Source organism: Eleutherodactylus coqui, chromosome 13, assembly GCF_035609145.1.
Source record: "Eleutherodactylus coqui strain aEleCoq1 chromosome 13, aEleCoq1.hap1, whole genome shotgun sequence".
NCBI classification, from domain to species: Eukaryota; Metazoa; Chordata; class Amphibia; order Anura; family Eleutherodactylidae; genus Eleutherodactylus; species Eleutherodactylus coqui.
This window is the reverse complement of record NC_089849.1, coordinates 101661591-101688527: the sequence shown is the minus strand read 5'-3', so window position 1 is coordinate 101688527 and position 26937 is coordinate 101661591. Positions and strand designations below refer to the sequence as shown.

Below are 26937 nucleotides of genomic sequence, written 5' to 3'. Positions count from 1 at the left end.
GCCCAAACTACTATACAACAGAGCGCTCCACCCCATCCATCCATAGCCCAACACTACTATACAACAGAGCGCTCCACCGCACCCATCCGAGCCTAACACTACTATACAACAGAGCGCTCCACCACACCCATCTGTAGCCCAACACTACTATACAACAGAGCGCTCCACCGCATCCATCTGTAGCCTAACACTACTATACAACAGAGCGCTCCACCGCACCCATCCGAGCCTAACACTACTATACAACAGAGCGTTCCACCGCACCCATCCGAGCCTTACACTACTATACAACAGAGCGCTCCACCACACCCATCTGTAGCCTAACACTACTATACAACAGAGCGCTCCACCACACCCATCCGAGCCTAACACTACTATACAACAGAGCGCTCCACCACACCCATCTGTAGCCTAACACTACTATACAAGAGCGCTCCACCCCATCCATCCATAGCCCAACACTACTATACAGCAGAGCGCTCCAGCACACCCATCCGGGCCTAACACTACTATACGATAGAGCGCTCCACACCACCGATCTGTAGCCTAACACTACTATACAACAGTGCACTCCACCGCACCCATCTGTAGCCTAACACTACTATACAACAGAGCACTTCGCCGCACCCATCTGTAGCCCAACACTACTATACAACAGAGCGCTCCACCGCACCTATCTGAAGCCTAACACTGCTATACAACAGAGCGCTCCACCGCACCCATCTGTAGCCTAACACTACTATACAACAGAGCGCTCCACCACACCCATCTGTAGGCTAACACTACTATACAACAGAGCGCTCCATCACACCTATCCGTAGCCTAATACTACAATACAATGGAGCGCTCCATCACACCATCTGTAGCCCAACACTACTATACAAGGGAGCGCTCCACCACACCCATCCGTAGCCTAATACTACAGTGGAGAGCTACACCTTACCCAGCTGTAGCCTACCCAACTCTAAGTATACAACAGATCACTATAATCAATCATACAACTGACCTCTTTAACATACTCAACTGTGCCATATATTAGACCACTCCAAAATATCCAACCATAAAATACGACCACTCTACAATACCACACTATACTCTGCTCAACCATACAGTACACCACTCCACTATATCTAACTCTACTCAATCATACAAAAGACCCCTCCATCAAAGCCAACTCTATTCAATCTTCTACAAAACAGACCAATTCACCATACCCCACTATACTGAACCACAAAATGGCACTGCACTCTATTCTGCAGTAAGATCACATCCATCTCTAGCCTACAAATGTTGTGTTTGCTCCGGTCATGACTAGTCAGTGATGTATGTAAACCAACACTACCCCTTTATTGAATACACACTTCTAAATGAATGAGTTGCATGCCCATACCAGGCACTTCATCAGACTCACGGCCGGCCTTCGCCATGTTCAACAGGCGTGGTCACAGAGGGCATCAGCCGTCAGCTGCAAGGAGGGGGCAACAGTTGGCCCAGCGAGTCCTTTAAGTGTATGTGATAAAATAAAACGGGGCATAATCCCCTCCTGTGTCGCTCCCTGGCCCTTGCAGTCAGCACCAATGTGCCATCACTTAACATACAAGATCACTGCATACATTCCCTGGCCTCAATAACGCTGAGACTGGGGGACTGCCGATCATGCGTATGTCACAGAACCACACAACCTGGAAGTCAGCGGGGACATTGCTACCGACTACAGCGGCCAGGGAGGGGTAGGGGACGAGAGTATGGTCGGTTTTTAATGTAAGATTTAAAACATACGTTTTAGGAAACATGTAAGTGTAAAACCCACGGATAGGAAACCCAATTAAGAAAACTTCTACTATTAGATGTCAGTGTTCATATTTGGTAATTTTATTGGTGAACAAAAAAATTAAATCCATTACAGTAGTCACTTTTTCACTAGTGTTTATATATCTAGTAAAGAAAAAAGGGAAAGAGCGAAAAAAATAGTGTAGAAATCCCCCCCACCACCCCTTTTTTTGCTTTTTCACATTTTTCTACCATATCAGTACACAATTGTATTAGATACAATAAAAGGGTAGTGTTTTACATTCAGTATTTTACTACATGTGACACCTGGCCCCAGTTTGGGGTTTCAATTACACACTCTAGCAAGGTGATGGTGGCAATGACAGACCCATGTCATCATTCTTATAACAGTTAGTGCACAGGAAAGCCTCTCGTTTCCCGTTTCATGACCAATGTAATGTTGGTAAAACCTGGTGGGACTAGAGTTGGTACTTTAGCCAGCTATAACAAAGTTTTGCAGATGCACAAGGGGCGCCACTGGAATGCATGAGGCCAAAGAATACCCACATGATGTAATGCCTAGTAACTGAATAGAAGGCAGAAGCAGTGAAGTGGTCCATCTCCGGAAATCAAAACTCTGAAAACTCTCCAGAAGAAGCTTCTTCATTAGGTGGAAGCTGCCAGATCCTTGTACTTAATTATCCTCCAGCCGCAGGAACAGTTTAATGATGGCATTTTAAAAATTTATTTAGGGAATGACTTTGATGAAGGGAGTCGGGGTGTGAATGTCATATGGTTAGAACAGGCTGCATGAGGGACACCAACACAGCAGCAAACCCGACGCTAGCGCAGAAACCCCACAAGTCTTCCGCCAGATCAAAAGACAGAAGAATCGCTCCACCGCATTCTGCCGAATCACATAACAGCTACACAGAACACTCTCCGTTGCAAGATGCAAATCCATCAACAGTGGGTCGCAAATTGCACATTTTAATTGCTTCCGGAGAGGTCTAAGTCAAATGTAGTATGCCGTCCTGTGAGTAATGTGTACTGTTAAAAAGCACTGCGGGTAACATCTATTATCTGCACGCAGAGGCACTGTGCTTTAAAGAAATACAAACTCCGCTCCCCGCTGCAGCCACACAAACACATTCCCATTACTAGTTAGAGACAATGTATCCATTCAGCACTGTGCCACTTGTTCTTGTTGGAAACAATCAGCAAGCTCATGGACAGACACCTCCCTAAGCAGAGGTCCAGGAGGTTAGCTTTCCGGGTGATGAAAGCTCCTTATTCTATTCATACCCTCCGGCACAGGTCTGACATGAAATGCCGGACAAGAAAGTAATGCCTCCGTCCAGTATAAATGCTGGACAAGTGCAGGTTACCGAACAGACCCCATAATAGTCAATAAGGACAGATCGGAACGGTTTGGTTCCGTTAGGAGAGGGATCTGTTCATCCAGGGGGATTCGGTTTTTCTGCTCCCAAAATGGAGAAGGAAAACGGAATCACTAATGCCGATGTAAACTTAACCCATAATATATAATATGGCAGCCACCGGAATAGCCTTACAATCCCTGAACGGCACAGCCGTCCATATGAGCTCCATTCACACTGTTCACAGTGGTTCTGGCACTAGGAAGCTACAGACCACACTTGTACAGGATGGCAGGAGGACCTTGTGATCTACCAGTACTGCAGGCTGTAGTAAACGTGGCCCACACAGCAGAAAAGCAATCACCTCTTTCCAGCTGCAGGTAAGTGCACTTTGTGTCAAGAGGCGGATGCCAAGTGCGCTCCGGAGAGAAAGGCTGTATAGAGCTCATCAAGAGGTCATTGTCAGCAGCAACACAATGTGAGCCTGACTGAGCAAAGACTGCATAAAACCACTCGGCGACACGTGCCTCTTCAAGTACAAGGCATAACCCCCCCAAATTCATGAGCACCTACCACCTCTAATAGCACTAAATAGGGTGCGCTCTCAGGAGCCTGGAGAAGCTGCAGTAGGTTCTCCCTGCAGCCCGGGCTGTCCACAACACCCATTATCAGCTGCATCACCTGGCACTGCACCCCATTATCATGGAGGCGATTAGGAAAGGGGCCGTCTGACAATATGTTGGTAAACTACAACACCCAGCATATCCAGAGAACTGTAGAGCTTTAGGTCATGTTGGAATTCCCAGCATGCACTCAGACTACATCTTGTACGTCAGGATACGCTGGGAGTTGTAGTTGTAGAGTCATGGGTACTTTGAAATCTTAATTACCTCTACGGAAGCCTTTTATACGGCATGATTATTGTACGACTCACTAATTAGACCGAGCCGTTTGCACAATATGCAGTGAAAGCGCGATCATAAAGCCATCGTTAAAGTTAAACAGGCCATCATTTATCTACGGATGACCGTGTTTTCTGTGAATGATCCCCGGCCGCTCCGACTCCATTCACTGAGCGATGATCCAGTTGTGTAGAAACACAGGAGCGATCACCGCTGGGACAGATGTCCGCCGCTTCAGTGCATGATGTTCGCCCCATGTAAAAGGGCTTTAGTGTCTGCGAGTGTAAGTTCCAAGTTTAGGAGTGTCATGGTGAGAGCGAGACTGGGAGGGATTCACTGACCACCAACTATGCCTCTTTCTACTCCAAGTGCCACAGTGCCTTGACTCTAGTCCGCAAGAAGTGAGCGAGCAGCCAGTGTCGAGAAGTTATATGAAAATGCTGCCCCGTGTACCGTGCCTACGCAGGGCAGTGAAAGTGATGATGGGTAGCACATAGTGGGAATGAACAGTCTACTGGTGCTCACAGCTGCTTTTAAAGAAGAGACTTCTATCAGCCATGTGCCCATATAATAAACTACTCCGTTTATTATATGGCTACATAGCTGACTAAGATGAGTTATTGACAATAAGGCCCCTATGGCAACCACCGCTAATAAGAATGAATGTAACAGATAGCCGTTTGGGTGACCATGCGCCCTGGATGGCCATCCATAAAATAACTGGTCACTGCTGTAGCCTGGAAAGGCAATTCTCTGCAGTAATCTCATTCCTCCTGGGATGGCAGAACTTTGTTGATCAGCCTCTAGATGGCGCCGCTACTGTAGGCTGATTATTGCCTGCATTGATTCAAAGTAACTAGTGATAGTATAGCTACTTCCAAAGTAACAAATGGAGGCTGAATAAGCATCCTCAGTACAAATCAATCACTGCTCCTGCGTGTCAGAGGGTAATGATGGAGGAGGGTGCAGGGAAGACCCTCTTAAAAAAGGACACAGTGCCTCTTTCACAAGCATCAGTAAGCGCCATGTATTTTACATGGTTGGAAGACTTCCTGGCTGACTTTAATGAGACACTGACCCTCACTGTCCTGGGAAACACGGAAATAGGATGAGTAACTCCAAGGCAAGAGAATAATATAAACCTGTTTACCATGGAAACCCAGAGGTTACTATGGAAACAGCTTATGCGAAATTGACATTTTTGCTGTGTAACACTGAGCGAGACCACTGGGCGTTTCTATTCAATAGTCATGGTAGGGTGTTGTCTGTCAAAGATGTCAAATATCACATGGCGTGGGGGAGGGAGGGTTCCTAGAGATACTCAACCTCAGAAGATGTGGGCTGCTGGGATAAAGCAAATATTTCGGAGCTGGAAGAGGAAACGCAGCGCACTTATCAGGAGGAGAGCTTCATTAATGTGACAGATGGAAAAGACTATTCATAAAAACTGGTGAAGAACTCCAGACTCACAGGTACTCTATGAAGAATCCGCACATTACTGTCTGGGGTGGACCATGCCACAAGGTACAGGCCCAAGAAAAGTTAGCTTCTGGTCGTATACACTACATTACCAAGAATAAAGTTTTCCCTTTCCCATGTCATTCCACAAGTGTTCTTATAGATATGGGCTATAATAGCCCTAAGTCTTCCTCTATAGCTGTCAGGGATCACATGAGGTCTGCTGAAGGGTATTGGCCACCACTAGACTCCACAGTTGTCTCTAAGCATCCAGATAGGACTAGCAATGCCACGTCCTTCCCTCAGAAGACTACACAATCCAGTGCTGCTGACGTTTTTTTCGCTCTGCCAGTCAGACACCTGGCATGGAGTGTGATGATCGTAGGCTTGTCTGTAGCTGCTTGGTCCAATTCTTAATAGACATTCCAGTCTTGAGCTGTGGTCAGGTTTTCTGGAGGGTCCTTGCTTCATGGCTGTATTGTTGCTTCTGGTGACCTCCACAATCGGAGGAGCAGAGGACCCTCTATGATCAGTCACGGGGATCCTCAATACTAAATCAAATTTACGGAAACCGCAGGGCTGGATGATGGATTCCATACACCTGCGAGCAATGGGTATATAGGACACATCCACCCAACAAATGGGTGCCCATACTAATATCAATCAGTGGAGCCTTTCTTCCCTTCATGCATTACATGCACAGATGGGGCTGTTGATTCATACAGATCACCCAGTACAGAGGAGGGGAGTGCCATCGTTACAGCCAGACATTAATCTGGATTAGAGCGCAGGCGTAGATTAATGTTGATTCGAATCATTAGAAAGATATTTCAGGCCCCTGTAGGGGTCACATGACAATGGCTGGATGTCTAAGCGGCAGTTGCGGTTGGGCAGGATGCCATGACTTCTGAATGAACTGCCGTCATCTGGCAACTAATGGCTTCTAGACAAGTGAAATGCTGAGCAGCAACATCAGCAACTTAATTACTGACCAGAGGAGATGCTGGGAAATCAGGCCTGGAGTGTGTATATCAAGTGACAGGGCGCCGCCATCTTTGTGCTGATGCTCCATAGGACAATGGAGCAAATCCTCAGCTCTGCCTGCAGGAACTCCGCTATTGTGGTCTTCTTGGTGAAGTGCTGGAAGTCCACCGCTATTAGTGTTGCAGCGCTGTATAGGAGTGATACAGAATACATTATCATGTATATGGACCTGCTGATCCCTGTAGCACGGTCATATTACCTGATGACAGAGGCTGAACAGGCCTAGATAATCCCAAAGGCTGGTGGGGCGACCCATGAATAGCTGGGTGCAGAGGGGTCCAATTGTAGAGGCAAGTAACTGCCATAATGTACAACATCTGCAGTTGTTCTGGGTGGTCATTGGGCCCAGGAGGTATACGGTGTACCTTACAGGGGGATTTAAAAGGGTATGTGCACAATCAAATAGGAGCCTTTTGAAAGTTAATATTTACAATACAAATAATTTATCCGAAATGCAGCATTCCGTTGGGGTCGCTACACCACATATTCCAAATCCTACCAGCTTTGAGATCCTGCCGTTATTGGCTACATCCTGCTTCAGTTATAACCCCTTAGTGACTAAGCTTTTTTGTTTTTTTTCCCCATTTTCGTTTTTTCCTCCCCTCTTTAAAAAAAATCGTACCTCCTTTATTTCTCCATTGACGTCGCTGTATGGGGGCTTGTTTTTTGCGGGACGAGTCGTAGTTTTCAAAGGCGCTATTGAATGTATCATATAATGTACCGAAAAACTGTTAAAAATTCTAAGTGGAGAGAAATGGAAAACAGACATTCCGCCATCTTTCAGTGCGTCTTGTTTCTACGGCGCACAAACTGCAACAAAAACGACATAGCTTTATTCAATGGGTCGGTATGATTACTACCATACCAAACAGTTGTGTTTTTTTTGCTGTACTACTTGTATTTTTTTTAAAGATCTTTCTGTCTCCATCTTCTGCATACAGTAACTCTATTTTTCTGTCGACATAGTTGTGCAAGGGCTCATTTTCTGCGGCACAACCAGTAGTTTCTGTTAGTAATAAAAAAATTTTATGTATTCAAAAATAGTACTTTTTTTCTTGGAGATAGGGTGACCAAAAAAAGCGCATTTGGGACACAAGACGACACTTTTTTCAGGTGACAGTTTTAGTATTATTTTCAGAGGAGACAAAAAGGTATTTAGGCCGAAAACTCAAAAACAGCCAAGAATTAGCTGGAGAAGTCATGTAGGTCTGGACCAAATGGAGAAAAAAAGGAACGGGTCCAGAGGACATCACTTCATAGCATTGTGTATTCTGCCTCTGACTGCGTCCCATCACAGGTCTGTGAAAGTCCAACTCAGCATATCCTCACCAGTGTTCCAAGTTACACGGGGAGTTGCAATTTCACATGGTGAAATCTTCTATAGCAATGCGTGGATTGCCAATAATACTTCGAGATGCAACAGGACGAGGCGCAGCCTCTTGTTCTCCCTCCTTTTACAGGTTGGCCATGCTGCAGATTGAGTATCAAACTGTGAAATGCTCTGCCAGGTTGACATTTATATCTATATACAGTATACATCTCTATCTAAAATCAGAGATATCTCTTTACTTAAGTCCATACTGTACAAGCAGCACATAAGAGTGGATATGCACCAATCAAAGCACAGCTATTGCAAGAGAAGTATGGAATAGGTTTGTGTGAAAGCAGCACTGTGATGCGTTGCTATAAGTAAGGAGTTTTTGGACAGTTTATAGATCTCCACTATGTATTCGGATTAGCAGCTTAGAATAGCAGTACACAAGACAGTACAGGGAGCTGGGAGGGGAAGCAACGTGCTTAACGATCGCCCACTACAAAATGGGAAGAGAGCCACAGTCATGGAAGACCAGTTATCAGGAGGAGAAATCAGGAAAGCAGGTAGTCAATGTCTGTAAACATGTTTGGGTCACTTCACCTATGCCATTAGGCCAAGGGGCTTTAATATTAGATTCTGTGATAACCGCTTTAAAGGTGAAGTCTAGTTCATTTCTTTTGGTCATTCATGCGATATCCAGTTAGGAGGGGTCTGTATTAGTTGCCCTTAAAAGGTGAACATACGCCATGTGCATGCTTGTTCAGCCGACAGCCATTTCTTCTGACTCCCCCATACACTTGAATACAAGCAAGCTGTTGTCCAATATTTCACCAATGTACATGGCAGCCATAAGACATGGCCAGGATATGAATCGGACAATATTTTCTTGCCATGGATCCAGGCCGGGGACAGGAGAAAGTCACATGTCCAGATTAATAACAGTATCATGACTAATGAGCTGCAGGGCGCTTCACGTCCTTCACCTCCGCCACCCTTGCAGTGCTTGTGGAAAGTCCCCATGCTATTTAGTGTGATTCAGAATGGCGCTCCGGGGCATGAGGCTGCTGTTCACAATAGAGCCGTTTAAGGCAGGAGAGGTTGTGACCCACTTACCATGGACAAGCCCCAGGGAATGGAATGGACTTTATGAAGGATTTGCAGCTGCTTTAATATAATAGTACGAAACATTTATCTGTGGTTATCCCAGTAATGGATCTAATGGAGAAGAGGACTGCACAGATCCTGAGCCCACAGACGGAGCAAAAGGCAAATATAGAGAACATATTACACTACACAGTACCACTTCTCTTGTCCTGTATACTAGTGTAATTCTTAGTATATTCCCCTGTTCTGTATATATGGACACTACACAGTACCACTTCTCTTGTCCTGTATGCAGTGTATAATTCTCAGTATATTCCCTTATTCTGTATATATGGACACTACACAGTACCACTTCTCTTGTCCTGTATGTAGTGTGTAATTCCCAGTATATTCCCTTATTCTGTATATATGGACACTACACAGTACCACTTCTCTTGTCCTGTATGCTGGGTGTAATTCTCAGTATATTCCCTTATTCTGTATATATGCACATTACACAGTACCACTTCTCTTGTCCTGTATGCTGGTGTAATTCTCAGTATATTCTCTTATTCTGTATATATGGACACTACACAGCACCACTTCTCTTGTCCTGTATGCTGGTGTAATTCTCAGTATATTCTCTTTTCCTGTATATATGGACACTACACAGTACCACTTCTCTTGTCCTGTATGATGGGTGTAATTCTCAGTATATTCCCTTATTCTGTATATATGGACACTACACAGTATCACTTCTTTTGTCCTGTATGATGGGTGTAATTCTCAGTATATTCCCTTATTCTGTATATATGGACACTACACAGCACCACTTCTCTTGTCCTGTATGTAGTGTGTAATTCCCAGTATATTCTCTTATTCTGTATATATGGACACTACACAGCACCACGTCTCTTGTCCTGTATGCTGGTGTAATTCTCAGTATATTCTCTTTTCCTGTATATATGGACACTACACAGTCCCACTTCTCTTGTCCTGTATGCTGGGTGTAATTCTCAGTATATTCTCTTTTCCTGTATATATGGACACTACACAGTACCACTTCTCTTGTCCTGTATGATGGGTGTAATTCTCAGTATATTCCCTTATTCTGTATATATGGACACTACACAGTATCACTTCTTTTGTCCTGTATGCTGGTGTAAATCTCAGTATATTCCCTTATCCTGTATATATGGACACTACACAGTACCACTTCTCTTGTCCTGTATGCTGGTGTAATTCTCAGTATATTCCCTTATTCTGTATATATGGACACTACACAGTACCACTTCTCTTGTCCTGTATGCTGGTGTAATTCTCAGTATATTCACATATTCTGTATATATGGACACTACACAGTACCACTTCTCTTGTCCTGTATGCTGGGTGTAATTCTCAGTATATTCCCTTATTCTGTATATATGGACACTGCACGGTACCACTTCTCTTGTCCTGTATGTTGGGTGTAATTCTCAGTATATTCACATTCTGTATATATGGACACTACACATTACCACTTCTCTTGTCCTGTATGTGGGATGTAATTCTCAGTATATTCCCTTATCCTGTATATATGGGCACTACACAGTACCACTTCTCTTGTCCTGTATGCTGGTGTAATTCTCAGTATATTCACATATTCTGTATATATGCACATTACACAGTACCACTTCTCTTGTCCTGTATGCTGGCTGTAATTCTCAGTATATTCTCTTATTCTGTATATACGGACACTACACAGTATCACTTCTCTTGTCCTATATGTTGGGTGTAATTCTCAGTATATTCCCTTATTCTGTATATATGGACACTACACAGTACCACATCTCTTGTCCTGTATGCTGGTGTAATTCTCAGTATATTTCCTTATTCTGTATATATGGATACTACACAGCACCACTTCTCTTGTCCTGTATGCTGGCTGTAATTCTCAGTATATTCTCTTATTCTGTATATATGGACACTACACAGTACCACTTCTCTTGTCCTGTATGCTGGTGTAATTCTCAGTATATTCCCCTATTCTGTATATATGTACACTACATAGTACCACTTCTCTTATCCTGTATGCTGGGTGTAATTCTCAGTATATTCCCTTATTCTGTATATATGGACACTACACAGTAACACTTCTCTTGTCCTGTATGTTGGGTGTGATTCTTAGCATCCTGAATGACAGGAATATTCCATGAGTGATTCCAAGAGAGAAGGCATGAGTTCAAGCCTCTGATTCACACCTCTGAGGGTGACAGGCGCCAGGGCCTGGCACAGGAGGTTTCTGTTTCTCACTGCAGTACCCACATCTCTCGCTAATGCTGACAATGTCTGTATTCAGTAGTCAATGTGCTTGAGGCTTACAATGTGTAACAAGGGAATGGATGACACTGTAGCAAACGCTCAGCAAGCTGTGCCATGCCAAGTGCAATTAACCTTCCTGGATAGCAACAACATCCAGTGCGCAGGGCAGAGTGCAATCTCCGGTATCGTCCTCAGACAACTCTATCTGTCAGAGGGATCTACAGCTCTGCTCTTCCAGAGCCTGCTGGTTCATGGGCACAATGGTACGAAAATAAAGAAAAGCTCCATAGCGAGGATACAGCCCTACATGACAGGACCACATCCTGGGTGGGTACCCCAATATGCAGGACTGGCATTTCCAAAAGATATTTTCTTGAATATTTTCTAGATCTTTGCTTGCTGTCAGCAAATGGAATTATTCTCATCAAAGACGGAAAACCTGTACAGACTTATTTAAGCCCCATTTACGAGGGACGAATGTTGGGCAAACAATGCCTAACGCGTCCCCAAACATACTCGCCCCTGTGCTGCTGCACAGGAGCGAGTATCGCTTGCTCTCTGACAGAGCGGCCAGCAGGGGGCAGGGGTGGCTGCAGGAGATTTCACTCCCCGCTCTCACCTCTCCATTCACTTAACACAGCGGCCGTTCAATTTGAACAGCAGCCAGTCAATACCGAACGATCATTGTTCAACTCATCTGTCATAGTTTATGCAGCCTAAACGATTGATGATGAGCTGATCGTTCAGTGTTGAGCGGCCGCTGTTAAAGTAAATGGAGAGGGGCAGGTGAGCGCAAGGAGTCAAATCTCCTCCAGCCACCCTGCAGTGAGCAAACGATACTAACACAAGAGCGAGGACAAACGTGGAAGAGTGACAGGCATCGTTTGCCCATGATTGTAAACGGGGCTTAGGGTCCTTACTGGATAGAATTGCAACAAACCCACAGCTCTGTGAGCACGACTGCTGAGGGACTTATCCACTAGATAGAAGCACAGAATGTTTCCCGTCTGACAGAGAACTTGTAGAACTGAAACCTGCAGAACTTTCTTCTGCTGAAGGTTTGAGTCACTATTTACTTACAGGATGGTTTATCATTCCTAGACGCTGGTCTTGCAAAAAATTGAGGGGAGAGCAATTTAGGAGTTTCCAGTTGCCACAAATCCATTGACAGGCAGATTGGGCCAGGGGGTATTACCCTTTATAGTAATGGCCCTTTACCAAAATCCATCCACCAGGTTGAAGATCAACAGTACCCTGTTGGCCTCACTCTCCATCACTAACGGTACAACGGTACTTATTTTGTATATTCTGGTGATGGAACACCCATCATCCATCCAGGACACCCCAGATATCAAAGAAGGTATGGAGTTTGTATGTTCTCCCATGCTTTGCATCACTAAACACCACATCTATCTCCCATCCATCTTAGCAGAAGAGGATAATTTAGGATGCTGCTCCACTTTTAAAGGTAACTTGTCACGTCCCCGCAGCACAATAAACTGTAGGGGATGCGACAGAGACGGGTGATTTTTTTTTTATGCTCCCACAAACTAGTGGTGTCCCCTTCTGAACACAAAAACCTGACTGTTTCCAGAGTCGCGTGTGCGTGCTTTCCTATACAAGTTTATTGAATAGATTTAAGTTCCCTTTACATTTAATGTGGCCAAATCAAAAGGCCCTCAATGTTTCTCTGCCCCAACAAAGCAAGACTCCATACAGGTCAACTACCCTTGTGCCTAGCCAACAACAGGCATTCACATAGCTCTCACCAAGCTATTCAACCTTTAGACCGCCTGCAGAGGGCCGGGTCGGATTTGGCAGCGAGAATTCTCGCCGCGGGACCCAACCTGAGCGCCTGTAGAGAGCAGCGCGTACTCACCGATGCCCGGCAGCTCTGGATCTTTCATGTGCCGGCTGAGCCCCGCACAGAAATGGAACATGCTGCGGTTTGTTTGCCGCGCGAGATTTAGCGCGGAAAACCCGCAGCCGACTGCCTAGGATTGTGTTTGCTAAGGCAATCCTATGGCAGCTTCCAAAGGCGGAAATTCCGCGGGAAATCCTGCCGCGGAATCTTCGCCCGTCTGCAGGCGGCCTTATAAATCTCCAAAGTTGAAAAGGGGGAGGGGGCAATGTTTGGTTGCATATACTAAATAATATTGTCCCTGGGGTCCTTTTTCTCTCCCAAATAGTCCCAGTCACTACATTATTACTCTTCTAATAATTCCTGCAATATGTTTTTCTTGTAAATGTTTATGTTTGGGCAAGTGTGCCCGTCTTAGGTGGGACACACTCAGACCCAAGGACAGAGGAGGTCTTGACAGCATACATTTACCCGCAGCTCACTTCCATAATGTAGCCTTCTTTCTTGGGCCCTTGGGTTCAGGTGGCTCTAGCCACGTGTTCTACAGCCCTCACTGCCCTTCCATGGACTCCATGTACTTTCAGCCTCTCCTAAACCACTTGCCACCCAAGCCAACTTAGACATATGTAACAAAGTTCAATTTTTTTCAAATCTGAATGTTTTCACTTTATGCATGTGGTAATAACTCTGGAATGCTATTACTTATACAAGGGATTCTTCATGGCACATGGTAAAGTTTTTGTTTGCATTTAGAAAAATTCCAGAATTTAGAGTAAATTTTTTAAAATCTTTTCCAAAATGTGATATTTTCTGCTTCTAAAACAGATCGTCATACCCCACATACCAGATGATATATTAACACTTACCACAAGTCCACATTATGTCAGCATTATTCTTTTTTACGTTCCTTATTTTTCAGGACGCTCCAAGATTTAAGCAGAGCCATCATGTTTCAAATTTAGAAGAACATTGTCTAACTCAGTTCATTAACCCCTTAATGACACGGCCTATTTTGGCGTTGAGGACGCAACGATTTTTGGCAGATTTTCTTCTCCATATTTTGGCGTTGAGGACGCAACGATTTTTGGCAGATTTTCTTCTCCATTTTTGAAAAGTGATAACTTTATTTTTCCGTCGACGCGGCCGTATAAGGGCTTGCTTTTTGGTTTGCGAAACTAGTTTTTATTGGTGCTATTTTTGGGTACATTGACTATATTGTAAAACTATTTTTTTTTTTTATGATAGCAGGGAGAGAAAATGCATCAATTCTGCCATAAATTTTTTTACAGCGTTAATCATGCAGCATAAATGACAATACATTTTTTCTGCGGCTCAGTACAATTACAACGATACCAAAATTCTTACCTTTTTTAGGTTTTTCCCACTTTTCTGCAATAAAACCCCTTTTTTTGGAATTTTCTTTTCTAAAATCGCTGCATTCAAAGTCCTGTAACTTTTTCATGTTTCTATGTACGGAGCTCTGAGCGCTTATTTTTTGCGCGATGAGCTGTAGTTTTTATTGGTACCATTTTGGGGTACATACGGCTTTTTTGATCATTTTTATTGCGTTTTTAGGGAGGCAAAATGCTAAAAATTAGCATTTTTGCCTTAGTTTTGTAGTTTGTTTTTTTTAAACGCTTTTTTCCGTGCACAGTCAAAAGCATATGCAGCTTATTGTACACGTCGTAACTGAGTGACAATACCAAATATGTGGGGGTTTAATTTATTTTATTTTTTTTGATTTTTATTATTATTTTTTTTTTTACATTGTTTGTGTCCCTCTGGGGGACTTACAACACTGCACTGATGATCGCTGTGAAAAGGCATGGCAGGGCTAGTGCCCTGCCTTATCGCTTATACAGAGATCACAGGCTATGGCAATACAGGACACCAGTGTCTGGTGTCCTGTTGCCATGGCAACAGGCCGGGCTTGCTGCTATTATATCGCGAGAGCCCGGCGACGTCACAGAGGGAGCGCGCTCCCTCTGTGAACCCCTCCTATGCTGCAATCTACATAGATCACGGCAGGGAAAGGGTTTACAGCGGGGGGCGCACCTCCAATGTACCCCCACTGTTGCAGCTGGAGGCCGGGGATGACTGACAGCCGGCTCTCGCTGCGGGATAATGCGAGATCATAAGTGATCTTGCGCTATCCCCAGGACTTAAGTTTACGCCCTGTTGCGGGAAGTACCCCACTGCCAGGGCGCAAACTTACACCCTGGAGCACGAAGGGGTTAAGGGACCAGAGCCGTTTTGAAGTGCATTAGTAACTCCCCATAAATCACCCCATTATTAAAGCCACACCCCTCAAAGTATTCAAAACTACATTTAGGGAGTTTGTAACACTTTAGGTATTTCACAGGAATTAACCCCTTGAGTGGTGGGTTTCTTACCCTCGTCAGACCCACCAGGGCAGGTTTTTTTAAATGGTCTAATCATTTAAAGTCAACTAAATTCCAAGAGCCATAACTTTTTCATTTTTCCATTGACACGGCCACATTAGGGCTTGTTTTTTGCGGGACAAGTTGTACTTTTTGATGGCATTATTTTTGGGTATATATAATGTATTGCATAACTTTTGTAAAAAAATTTGTAGGGAGATTGGGGGGAAAAAAAGAAATTCTGCCGTTTGTTTTTTGGATTTCATTTTTACGGCGTTCAGCGCACAGAATAAATAGTGTGATAACGTTATTCTCTGAGTCGCACGATTCCGGCGATAAAGTTTAGTTTTTTTTAGGTTTTGATATTTTTGTATATTTAAAACATTTTTTTTCTTAAAGGTTTGCTTTTGTGTTGCCACATTCCAGGAGCTGCACTAATTGTTTTTTCCATTGCCTGAGCTCTAGAAAGCCATGTTTTTTGCGGGATGAACTCCAGTCTTCATTTATCTATTTTTTAGGAACATGTAAATTTTTTTAGCGCTTTTTACACTATTATTTCCAGGGGCAAGATTAACAAAATCTGTAATTCTGGCATGTTTATTTTTATTTTTCACTGCATTCTCTGAGCAGCATAAATAATATATTAAAGTCATTCTACAGGCCGGTACCATTATGCCAATAGCAAATTGTAATAGTTTTTTTTCTTTTGCGCTACTTTTTCACAGAAAAAAAAAAAAAAAATTATAATAATAATAAATAAATATATATATATATATATATATATATATATATATATATATATATATATATATATAATTTTTTTTTTACGCTGCATTCAAAGACCCCTAGCATTTTAATTTTTTTATCAGCGGAGCTGTGTAAGGGTATTTACTTTGCGGGATGAGTTGTACTTTTTATTGGTACCGTTTTCTTAATCCGGGCAGCATTTTGATCACTTTCGATTCTGTTTTCTGTATGGTGAGATACAGTGAAATAGCTAAATTAGCTATTTTTGCCACATTTAAACTTTTTTTCATGCTGTGCATCCTGCAGATTAACCTCTTCCCGCTCCAGAATATACATTTATGTCCTGCAGCGTAGGGGTATGTATGAAGAGAGATCGCGGCACACCATCGCGGCACACCATCACCACACACACCCTCCCACCCTCACACCATCACCCCACACACACACACTCACACCATCACCCCACACACACTCTCACCATCACCACACACACCATCACCCCACACACACTCTCACCATCACCACACACACCATCACCCCCCCCCCCCCACACACACACACACACACCATCACCCCCCCCACACACACACACCATCACCCCCCCACACACACACACACACCATCACCCCCCCCACACACACACACACACACCATCACCCCCCCCCCCACACACACACACACACACACACACCATCACCCCCCCACACACACACACACACCATCACCCCCCCCCCACACACACACACCATCACCCCCCCCCACACACACACACACACCATCACCCCCCACACACACACACACACACACACCATCACCCCCCCACACACACACACCATCACCCCCCCCACACACACACACACACCATCACCCCCCCCACACACACACACACACACCATCACCCCCCCCACACACACACACACACACCATCACCCCCCCCCCCCACACACACACACACACCATCACCCCCCACACACACACACACACCATCACCCCCCCACACACACACACACACACACACACACCATCACCCCCCCCCACACACACACACACACACCATCACCCCACACACACACACACCATCACCCCACACACACACACACACACCATCACCCCACACACACACACACACACCATCACCCCACACACACACACACCATCACCCCACACACACACACACCATCACCCCACACACACACACACACCATCACCCCACACACACACACACACACACCATCACCCCACACACACACACACACCCCATCACCCCCCCACACACACACCATCACCCCCCCCCCACACACAAACCATCACCCCCCCCCACACACACACACACACACCATCACCCCCCCACACACACACACCATCACCCCCCCACACACACACACACCATCACCCCCCCACACACACACACCATCACCCCCCCACACACACACACACCATCACCCCCCCCCACACACACACACCATCACCCCCCCACACACACACCATCACCCCCCACACACACACACACACCATCACCCCCCCCCACACACACACACACCATCACCCCCCCCCCACACACACACACACCATCACCCCCCCCCACACACACACACACCATCACCCCCCCCCCCCACACACACACACACACACACACACACCCCATCACCCCCCCACACACACACACACACCCCATCACCCCCCCACACACACACACACCCCATCACCCCCCACACACACACACACACACCCCATCACCCCCCCCACACACACACACACCCCATCACCCCCCCCCCCCCACACACACACACACCATCACCCCCCCCACACACACACACACACCCCATCACCCCCCACACACACACACCCCCCATCACCCCCCACACACACACACCCCCCATCACCCCCCACACACACACACCCCCCATCACCCCCCACACACACACACACCCCCCATCACCCCCCCCCACACACACACACCCCCCATTACCCCCCCCACACACACACACACCCCCCATCACACCCCCCCCACACACACACACACACACCCCATCACCCCCCACACACACCCCCCATCACCCCCCCCACACACACCCCATCACCCCCCACACACACACACACACCCCATCACCCCCCCCCCCCACACACACACACACACACACCCCATCACCCCCCACACACACACACCCCATCACCCCCCCCCACACACACACACACACCCCATCACCCCCCCCCCCCACACACACACACCCCATCACCCCCCCCACACACACACACACACACCATCACCCCCCCCCCCACACACACACACCCCATCACCCCCCCCACACACACACACACACCCCATCACCCCCCCCACACACACACACACCCCATCACCCCACACACACACACACACACCCCATCACCCCCCCCACACACACACACACACACACACACCCCATCACCCCCCACACACACACCCCATCACCCCCCCCACACACACCCCATCACCCCCCCCCCCCACACACACACACACACCCCATCACCCCCCCCACACACACACACACACACACCCCATCACCCCCCCCCACACACACACACACCCCATCACCCCCCCCACACACACACACACCCCATCACCCCCCCCCACACACACACACACACCCCATCACCCCCCCACACACATACACACGACACACCCCCTTCACACATCACAGCAGCCCTACACACACACCCCCGACACACACACCACACACAACACACACCACTCTCGCCCGGGGGGTCACACACCCCACACACACCCACATCACACACACCCCACACAACACCCACACACACACACCCCCCACACACACCACCCCACACACACCCCACACACACCACTCCACACACACCACCACACACACACACCCCACACACCCCACACACACACACACCCCCACACACACCATCACCACACACACCCCCACACCATCACCACACACACCCCCACACCATCACCACACACACCCCCACACCATCACCACACACACCCCCACACCATCACCACACACACACCCCCACACCATCACCACACACACACCCCCACACCATCACCACACACACTCCCCCACACCATCACCACACACACTCCCCCACACCATCACCACACACACTCCCCCACACCATCACCACACACACTCCCCCACACCATCACCACACACACTCCCCCACACCATCACCACACACACTCCCCCACACCATCACCACACACACTCCCCCACACCATCACCACACACACTCACCCACACCATCACCACACACACTCACCCACACCATCACCACACACACTCACCCACACCATCACCACACACACTCACCCACACCATCACCACACACACTCACCCACACCATCACCACACACACTCACCCACACCATCACCACACACACTCACCCACACCATCACCACACACACTCACCCACACCATCACCACACACACTCACCCACACCATCACCACACACACTCACCCACACCATCACCACACACACTCACCCACACCATCACCACACACACTCACCCACACCATCACCACACACACTCACCCACACCATCACCACACACACTCACCCACACCATCACCACACACACTCACCCACACCATCACCACACACACTCACCCACACCATCACCACACACACTCACCCACACCATCACCACACACACTCACCCACACCATCACCACACACACTCACCCACACCATCACCACACACACTCACCCACACCATCACCACACACACTCACCCACACCATCACCACACACACTCACCCACACCATCACCACACACACTCACCCACACCATCACCACACACACTCACCCACACCATCACCACACACACTCACCCACACCATCACCACACACACTCACCCACACCATCACCACACACACTCACCCACACCATCACCACACACACTCACCCACACCATCACCACACACACTCACCCACACCATCACCACACACACTCACCCACACCATCACCACACACACTCACCCACACCATCACCACACACACTCACCCACACCATCACCACACACACTCACCCACACCATCACCACACACACTCACCCACACCATCACCACACACACTCACCCACACCATCACCACACACACTCACCCACACCATCACCACACACACTCACCCACACCATCACCACACACACTCACCCACACCATCACCACACACACTCACACCATCACCACACACACTCACACCATCACCACACACACTCACACCATCACCACACACACTCACACCATCACCACACACACTCACACCATCACCACACACACTCACACCATCACCACACACACTCACACCATCACCACACACACTCACACCATCACCACACACACTCACACCATCACCACACACACTCACACCATCACCACACACACTCACACCATCACCACACACACTCACACCATCACCATCACCATCACCATCACCACACACACCCACACCCACACCCACACACTCCCTACCATCACTGCAAAGTGGGAGATGAAATTTAAACATTTCAAATTTTTTTTTGCAGATTTTCCACTTTAACCTATCTTGACATATCACAGCCAGTTATCAAATAAACAAATCTCAATATTACCCTGAATCTGCAGTTTGTAGAAATATCATCAATTTTAGATTCCACCATGTAAATATACCCTTACTGTGCGTATAAAGATTTATAACTATCTCCCCACTGCACTGGCTGCCCCCTGCAGACACTGCCACCCCTGTTTTTGAGAAAGCCACTGTGGCTAAATGGCATTAGCAGAGATTAAACATTTTTGTTGCAGCATACAGAGCATTTTGCTCCAGACTCTCCCCCCTCCAATCCATCCCGAATGTGGCAGCCAGGCTCATCTTCCTGTCCAGCTGCTACTCAGACGCCTCTGCCCTGTGCCAGTCACTGGCTGCCCGTCAAATACAAAATACAATTTAAACTCACTACCCTCATCCACAAAGCTCTCCACAGCGCAGAGCCCCCCTACGTTGCCTCCCTCATCTTAATCTACCACCCAGCAAGGGCTCTCCCCTCTGCTAACGAAATCATACTGAGCGCCCCTTTAATTCGAATCTCTCATTCCCACCTCCAAGAGTTCTCCAGAGCAGCACCAGTCCTCTGGAACACGCTACCACAAACTATCCGGGCAATCCCTGATTCACAAAACTTCAGGCGTGCTCTAAAAACGCACCTCTTCAGGGGGACATACCCTATCTCCTAAATCAAACCCCTCTGTACTCCACCTGATAACATGCTCCCTGACCTACTGACTGCAACCCCTGCTAGCCGTAATCAACCAGCACCTGCAGTCATCCCAATTCCGCCACTATACCACCTGACCATTGTCTGTGTGTATAGCATCCCTCACTCTCCACCTCGCCATACCGTGCACATCTCCAGCCCCTTTACCTTCTGTATCACTCCACTATTTGTAGTATGTAAGCTCGTTGGAGCAGGACCCTCACCACTACCGTTTCCTTCAATTGATTACTTCATGTAACCATTGTCTTGTGTTATTTCCCCCGTATTGTAAGCGCTGGGAAATATGTTGGCGCTATATAAAATAAAGATTATCTCTCTCCTGACGGATTGTGAAAAGGAGATTGTTAAAAGTATTATAGAAAAGTTTTATTTCCAATTATTAAAAACTTTACTGTGATTGCTGTGATTTGTTGGCACTCCAAGCACATGCCCAGAGACCACTGATTAGTATCTAAGGGTCTCCGGGCAAAGCTCTGTGACTTCAGCTCTCTTGGGACAGCTGGGGCACAGAGCTGCATTAACAAGTGCCAACATGTTGCAGTTACAGACATCCCCACCTTTCATGCCGGGTTCTTTGCCAAGCGATTTCTGTGTAGGAATAGATATAATCCTTGGCACTTTACACATGCACTAGCTGACCTAGTCTTCATCAACAAGGCAAAAGAAACCTCCTTGGCACATTTCACGCAGGCATAGCTAGTACCTATGTAATATAGTAAGTCACGGTTGCATCTCACAACCAGCAGCACACGCTCTCCTGCACAATCAATCAAAAAATAATAGGCCAGCACGCAAAGGTTCCATAGAAAAAACATTTCTATATTTTATTACAGTTATAAAGATGTTACAGTACAAAAGAGATGAGTATCCAATGTAACTTTTGTATGAGCCGCAGAACAGTCGGAGTTCCCTTGCTGACCCGTGTCCCCCTGTTAATCTATGCATAGATTCGATACTTTGCATGCTCAATGTGTCATTGTATACGATTAAATGTTTGATATAGGATTTTGCATGCATGCAGTTTTTGAGCATATACTTAATTTTATGAACTTGATATGTTGTATGCCTTTCTTCTGCCTGTCTGCTGCACATTGGAGACTCATCTCTTTTGTACTGTAACATCTTTCTAACTAATAAAATATAGAAAAGTTTTTTATGGAAGCTTTGCATGCGGACCTATTATTTTTTGATAACTAGTACCTTGCAGTTCCATAAACTTGCAGGAGGTGTGTGTGTGTGTGTGTGTGTGGGGGGGGGGGGTGATGTGCACATACAATGTGGTTGCCTACCAATACACAGGATTGGCCTGAGGTCTTAACCTTCACCACAAAAATGACAGGGAATTCTATTCTAAGTTCCCCTAAATGCAGCCTCTGCTTCATGATTCCCACTGGCTGCCCCAATATAGATGGTCTGTTGTTGGTTTTTCCCTCCAGGCAGCTAAGAAGGTGGTTCTTTGCTGTTAGAAAAAAAATCAGGAACCCCTTAACTAGAAGAATAGTCTGCTGAGACCTCTATTCTAATGGAAGAACTGACAAGCGCAACTTCTGCTACCCAAGATAAATACTTCAAAACATGGCGGGACTACGTAGAGCTCCAACATTTCAACTCCTATCGCTTCCCATGCAATGTCTTTCCTGGATCGTCTTCACTACCTTGTGACCCAATGGCCTGTTCCCCTTCACTGACAGCCACCTAAGCAACTAGATGCCGTTTATGAGTGATGTGTAGTGCTTGTATGCGTCCTTTTGGTTTTCTATCTTTTTTAACATTTCTCCTTGTGTTCCATTACTTTCCTTGACCCTTTGCACACCACCTTATTATTTGCAATATTTTGTGTTTTTAGGTACCAAATTTGGAAAGAAAAAAAAAAAGGTTCAGGTCTGCACAGAAAGAGTTGTACTTACGTCTGTGTCCGGCCCTTTATCACCCCCGGGGCACGAGAAAGTGACAAATTCATGGCAGCGCTTGTGAACCACGAAACAACAAACTGCAAAGACAAAAAAAACAGAAGAGGAGCTGAAGATGAGTGATGATTACATTAGGTATCCTTATACCAACCCTGAGTTACAGCCTGCATTATACTTGTACATGCACCGATCAGCTATAACATTAAAACCATCTGCCCGATAATGGCGTAGATACCCTATGTGTCACCCAAGCGGCTCTGACCCGCCGAGGCACGGACTTCACAGGTCCTGGGTATCTGTCACCAAGATGTTAGCAGCAGATACTTTATATCCTGGAGGTTGTGAAGTGGAGCCTTCATGAACAGAACTTGTTTTTCCAGCACGAGCTACAAATTGGAGGGATTGGACTGAGATTGAAGAAATTCAAAGGCCAAGTCATCGCTAAAATCCTCAAACCATTTGTAGACCATTTTGCCGTGTGACAGAACTTGGTTTGCAGCAATGGTTAGGCAGGTGGTAATTATTATTAACATCCACATTAATGTCAGGATCTAACGATGCCCAGTAGGACATTGCCCAGAGCATCACACTACATCCACTGGCATTTCTTCTCTTTGCAGTGCCTCTTGGTGCCATCCTTCCCCAGGTAAGCAACTTGTCTTCATCTGTCCACATGAGGTCATCTCACCAGGCCACCTTCCATTGCCCCACGGTCCAGCTCCCATTATAGGCGCTTTCAGGGGTGACACGGATCAGCAAGTGAACTCAGACTGCTCTGCGGCTCATACAAAAGTTACAATATTCCCCACAGCGTGCCCAGTCTGAAAATGCCTCGAAAGGACGGACGGCCAAGTCAACCTTGCGTCAGCTACCTGAACCATGCGGGGATTGAACTCTCAGGTTGTGAATGAGAGCTTAGGACTGCATACTGCTGTCTTAACATTCTGCACCACACAAGTATTCCTATGGGGGTGTTCCTATGAAGGAATACCACTTTGCTGGGCGAGTTGTAAAAAAAGTGTCCAAAAGGGTCTAAAATACACAGAATTTATTTCTGTATCAGAAAACAGATGACTTTTCAATAGTAAATCCGCCCCCGTGTGTTCTGTCGCCTTCCCATCACAGAGCAGGCCATGCTGTAGTAGCTCTTCTGTGGGATCGGACCGGACGGGCTAGCCTCTGTTCCCCACGTACGACGACGCTTCTGACAACCATAACCCCTGGCCTCCGGTTCTCCAGCTGGCCTATCTTAAACGTTTGGTAGGTGCCAACCAGTGGAGGTCATGAACGCGGCACCAGATCTGACATTCTGGAGATCTGGCAGGCAGAAAGCTATAAGGTTCAATAAATCCTAATAGCTGCAGAATTCACGCAAGTTTTTCCACAACGGGAAACGCGTAGCAATTCCGTCCGTGGGCATTAACCCTTGCTTGTATTATGCTTTTGAGTTGCACTTACTATTCCGTAAATCGCTATTGGAAATGGTCAGCAAACTTAGGCCGCCTGCAGACGAGTGGGTCGGATCCAGCAGCGAGAATTCTCGCCGCGGGACCCGACCCGAGAGCCTGCAGTGACGAGCGCGTACTCCCCCGCGCCTGGCGGCCCCGGCTCTTTCATGTGCCGGCTGCCGCGCAGCCGGCGCATGCGCAGACCGGAGCCGGCGGCCGGGTGAGTGCGTGCCCCGCACAAAAATAGGACACGCCGCGGTTTGTTTGCCGCGCGAGATTTCGCGCGGCCAAACCGCGGCCGTCTGCATAGGAGTGCGTATTGTAATGCACTCCTATGCAGACTTTCAGTGGCGGAAATCCCGCGGGAAACACCGCCGCAGGATTTCCGCCCGTGTGCAGGCGGCCTTATAAAACAGATTTTGGACAGTGAAAATTTGATTTTTCCATACGTGTTTATATTTATATAATCTATCTCGCACAAAAATAGGACACAGCAATTTTTCATTAATTTTTTTTTTAACACGACTAGCATTGCTTGTTTGAACCCAACAGAACTTGCATTAAATAAATCACCCCAACAGATTAGGTCTCTCCCACACCCCACTTACTGGCCATGTGAATATACAACACTTGGATGTATAGGTACCATATGTATACGAGCGTCTCTTGTTTATGTGTGTATATATATCCAGTAGTCCAGAACGTCTGATAATCTGACACCTGCACGGTGCTGACTACGACAAAGTACAGGACTATCCTCGCTCCTCCGAGCTAGCAGGTGTCTACAAGGAAGCCTCTCCATTCCCGATTTCCAATTTATGAGAAAACATGACCTTAGAAGGAGACAGATGGCGGCAGCAGCCGAACGCAATGAAGCGCCTTCCTTCTGCCTGTGAATCATCAACTCCTCGTAGTGTTTACTGCCAAATACTCCTTAATTAATAAACGTGACACAGCAGCTCTCTAAACGATGCTCTGCGGGAAGAAGAAAACCGGGGACTACATGCCAGCCGCACACACCGAAAACTCAAGCATTGCTTCAAGGGTTTCGGGACACAGAGAGGAGTAACAACCCCCCCCCGCCCATCCAGGAGTCGGTGACAGCTGCTGAACTATGATACACACAAAGATGGCGGCGGACACGGTATGTAAATGGGTTGTCAGATTCAGATCATCTAGACTGAAGGGAATGTCAGGGGAGAGCGTACAAAGCCTCATGCGTCTATAGTGTTACCATCATGGCCATCTAGGCTTTATAGCAGTGCCATGATCATGAGATGACTCTGCTCACTCCACCCTCGAGCAATAATGAAATGGCATTATTAAAGGGTGGCGTTCGTCATATCAACAATAGAGGGGAGGTTTCATCCTGCTAATGATGAAATGACACCACCCTCTAGTGCCATGATGGCGAACCTATGACACGCGTGTCAGCACCGACACGTATAGCCAATTTTGCTGACACTTGGCCGCATGCAGCAGCATACAGAGAAGAATGGGGCCGCATGCCGAGAACCGAGAAGGGGGGAGGTTTTATCCTCGGCTCCTGCACGGCCCGGTACAGTATCAGAGGATAAAACACTGCTGTAGACACTCTGTGCCGGAGGTCTGTGGGCCAAAATAACAGAACTCCAGCACAGAGTGTCTAGTTCTGGGACTTCCGGCTGGTGGAGCAGGGAGCTGACAAACCAAGCTGAAAACGTTGCTCATCACTGCTTTAGTGAGATAACTCTGCTGACTCTACTGTGTAGAATGGGAGAGAATAAGCAGAGTCCTCTCCTCAGTAAAGTCTACAATTGAACTGCAGAAAACATGAAACAGCCTCTTCAGTGCTCTTGTGGCAAATTTGTTAACTGCAATTATTTAAAACTTAGTGTCCTTTTACACGGACGATTGTCGGGTTGCCCCAGAGATAATTGCTCCGGTGTTTTCACAAAAGCGCTATCACCACTCAGTGAACGGAGGCAAAGTGCACAGAGATTGCTCCAGACACTCGCTTCCATTCACAGTGAACAGTCGTTCAAAGATGAACGACTGCCTGTTTACTCAGGCCGATCCTGAACATAGT

The 26937-nt window shown here is 46.9% G+C and overlaps 1 protein-coding gene across 2 annotated transcripts in view; it reads right to left on the bottom strand.

The window, feature by feature from the left end:
- Positions 1-26937, bottom strand: part of PRKCA (protein kinase C alpha) — a 223879-nt gene that overhangs the window by 118281 nt on the left and 78661 nt on the right. For both annotated transcript variants that reach the window (XM_066588241.1, XM_066588242.1), the window contains exon 3: positions 23419-23501. In XM_066588241.1, the coding sequence (XP_066444338.1) occupies positions 23419-23501 (83 nt within the window). The remainder of the gene's footprint in view (positions 1-23418; positions 23502-26937) is intronic.